Source organism: Lactuca virosa, chromosome 3 (genome assembly GCF_052849685.1).
Source record: "Lactuca virosa cultivar CGN04683 chromosome 3, Lactuca_virosa_CGN04683_v6, whole genome shotgun sequence".
Taxonomy (NCBI): Eukaryota; Viridiplantae; Streptophyta; class Magnoliopsida; order Asterales; family Asteraceae; genus Lactuca; species Lactuca virosa.
The window spans coordinates 87,080,938-87,084,447 of NC_136428.1; the positions used below are offsets into that span (position 1 = coordinate 87,080,938).

Consider the following 3,510-nt stretch of genomic DNA (forward strand, 5'->3'; position numbering starts at 1 on the left):
TATTTATCTATTTATAATATATATATTTATAGTTATATATTAATTTTGTAATTTTTTTGTTCAAATAGGTTCAAAACGTTTCACCCGATAAAAAACATTAATATGCATTTTCTCTCAAAAGTTTTCTATCTATAAAATATTTAACTATAATATATCTTTTTATTGATTGTTTATAAACTTCAAATCACAACTAAATAATTTGTCTTTACTTCTTGTGTAACGTTGGGTAATATTATAATTATATGTCGTTTTAAAATGTTTCGGTTTTTGAAAACTGAATTATAAAAACCGATCCAATCGAATTGTAATTGGATCGGATCAGATCGGATTTCAATTTAGTTTGGATTATTCGGATTCATGTTTTGAAAACCGAAATCAATTTGGATTCACTTGATTGAATCGGATCAAACCGATCCATCCAAACGAACACCCCCTATGCATAACTTAGATACATTTTGATGCATTGTGGTATGTACATACGTTGTTGACTATGATATGGTCAAAGTCCTATTATCCAATATCCACCCATGGTTCAGCCACATCATAACAAAATCTTGAAGGACACTTTCTCATCCATAAACTATGAAAACCAGATAAGACGATAAGCCCCATATCAATCCTAACCAATAACCATACCTCTATTACTACTTGCCAACAATTCTCTCCACCGTTCCTCCGCCACCGCCATGGCATCTCCGACCTTAATCACCCCGACCACCTCCACCCCTAAGCTCCTCCCACCCATTCGCTCCAAGCTCTCATCACCCTCCTCCTCCTCCACCACCACCACCACCACCACCGCCACTACCCATCGCCGAAACTTCTTGTCATTGGCTGCCGTAATATCCCTCTCCTCCCCGCTACTTGTTATTCCGGCTGCATTGGCGGCTTCCGATGAAGAATACACAAAAGAGACCCAGGAGGTTATCCAGAAAGTCAGGAACACGATCAACATGGACAAAACTGATCCCAACATCGCAACTGCGGTGGCTGAGCTAAGAGAAACCTCCAACTCTTGGGTGGCTAAGTACAGGAGAGAAAAGGCCCTCCTCGGAAGGTTATCCTTCCGGGACATGTACTCAGCCCTAAACGCCGTCTCCGGCCATTACGTCAGTTTTGGTCCCACCTCTCCGATTCCGGCAAAGAGGAAGACCAGAATACTTGAAGAGATAGATTCGGTGGAGAAGGCTTTGTCGAGGGGAAGATAGTGAGTATCAACTGTATTGTTACTTTTTTTTGTATAATATTTTAAGTTTTATATATATGTTATCATGAGGTTTGTGATACAATATTTTACACAATGAGCAAAACTGTCTTCATTTGAATTATCATTGAATAGACCCTTCATCAGTTGAAGTATATTGGTAAATGATATGTTTAACTTGATTGGCATCTTCCATTGTACATGCAGTAGCATCACATGGCCTAATAATAATGTGGTGCTGTGGTAATGAAAAAGACAATAGAAAAATGAGTGAGAGAATATGATGAAAACCATAATAATGAAAGAAATGTGAAAATCACAAGTCATGATTGATACAGAATAATTTGACGTGATCCTTCTCTAACTCCTCCAGCTAGCTGTTAAGTTGCTCATGTACAATGTTCTTGAACTCATTGATAAGTCATGTCATACATTCATTGAGTTGCTTTACAAAAGGTGGATACCTAACTAATTGGCAGATGTATGCATCCATAGCTCCAGGAACTAGCAGAAACATATTGCAAGTACTCTTTCTCTAACACAAACTCATGTTGTAAGAAAATCATTTAATTACAAATAAGATTTGAAAAGGTTTTACACCCTGATGGAATTAACAAGGAGAGAAAAAGATCAGAGGTATAGGGAATATCTTACATGCAAGTGTCTATATATATGGAGTGTTACAATATCTATCTCATATGATCTTTGTTCAAGAAACTAATGTTTGGGAAACAACAAGAAGACTTAGGAGGCTAGGTGTTTGTTCTCCGAATTCTGTTGGATTTGGCAGGAATTAGAAATGAAATGCAAATGAGTACGCACCTAATTAATTAATTCGGTAAGAATTCAGAAATCCTGTGACGGGTGGATTTCGAAATTCCATCCTAAAACCCATGGAATTCAGTTTCATGAATTTCTGTCATACTTAAAATTACTCAAATACCCTTCTAAGTAAAGAATTTCACAATTACATTGTTATATCTCAGGCCCACATACCAAGATATTGTCTATTTTGGGCAACATGTTAAGAGAGTGATCGAGACTTTATATGTTTACTACCCACAAAGTAGACCTAAGTACATTCATGTCAAAAAGACACATTTTCGGATTCATGTCATATCTCATTTTTGTAGAAATAAAACAATAAGCTCATTAGTACTCTTAGTTCCTATTCAAGTGTGAGGGATTGTTCGAATAGAAAATGTGAGACATAGATCATTCACACATATCAACTATTCCCTGGTTCTAAATTATTTTTACAGAGAAAGAATAAACTTCCCTGATTCTTTTCCAGTAATTAACTACATTCAATAATTAGCTGGATTCAAGTTCTTGCAAGAGAACTTGAGTAAGATAGCTGTAGACAGATGCTCAGTCAAGTACTGGACAAGTTTTTGACCAAGGATAGGCCTCTATTTATATGATTAAAGAAAAAAATCTGTTTAGTTAATTAGAGTTGATATAGTTGATAGTTGTATACATAAAATTTCATTGCATTTATTGCTGTTAATTCACATTCTAACATTGATGAATGTCTCTAATTTTGTTGGCTCTTTCACTTCCCTAATCAGTTTGCTGTATAGTAGCATCACATGGACTAATAATAATGTGGTCCTCATGGAATGAAAAAAATAAATAGATAATCAATAGGATAATGAGTGAAAGAATATGTTCAAATCCATAATGTGAAAACCACAACTCATAATGAGAAAGGATAGACTTGATCCTTCTCCAACTCCATTCGCTAGGTGTTGCTCTAATAGCATAAATTGATTTGTTATGATTTGGTATAATCTATAGTTTAGGAAAGTTTGTTATTTCCTTATCTTGTTTATTGTATTGTTCTATTATTTAAAGGATTCAATATAAGTTGTAAAGGAATTGATTCTCAATACCTAATATGGTATCAACCTAAAACTTCCTGGCCGGCCCTATTTTCTTCTCTCGTTACTTTTCTTCTCTTCGCCATGACAGGAGATTCCACCGATTCTACCCTTTCCCTCTCTACTCTTCTTCATCTTCTTACCATCAAACTCACTTCCTCCAATTAATTATTATGGAAGAAGCAGATCCTCTATTGTCTTACCAGAAGCTTCTTGGCGATGTTGATGTCTTGATTCCAACACCATCATCCACAATTGTGACTACAGATTCTACCTCTGCTCCAAATCCGACTTATCTCACCTGGTTAGCCACTGATCAAAAAGATCTTATCCTACTCCAGTCGTCCCTCTCTGAAGAGGCGATGGCTGAGACTCGATCACAAGACCTCTCATGTCGTCTGGTATGCTCTTGAGGCTGCATAC

At 36.2% G+C, this 3,510-nt stretch overlaps 1 protein-coding gene across 1 annotated transcript; it reads left to right on the forward strand.

Moving 5' to 3' along the window:
* The first annotated feature begins 600 nt into the window (after positions 1-600).
* Positions 601-1,325, forward strand: PSB27 (photosystem II family protein). Its single transcript, XM_079085076.1, has one exon. The coding sequence runs from the start codon at positions 687-689 to the stop codon at positions 1,206-1,208; it is 522 nt and encodes a 173-aa protein (XP_078941202.1). The 5' UTR covers positions 601-686; the 3' UTR covers positions 1,209-1,325.
* Positions 1,326-3,510: the final 2,185 nt, after the last annotated feature.

What these genes read in the sequence shown, in the direction of transcription:
- PSB27 (XM_079085076.1), top strand. Translation starts at nt 687, where the DNA reads ATGGCATCTCCGACCTTAATCACCCCGACCACCTCCACCCCTAAGCTC.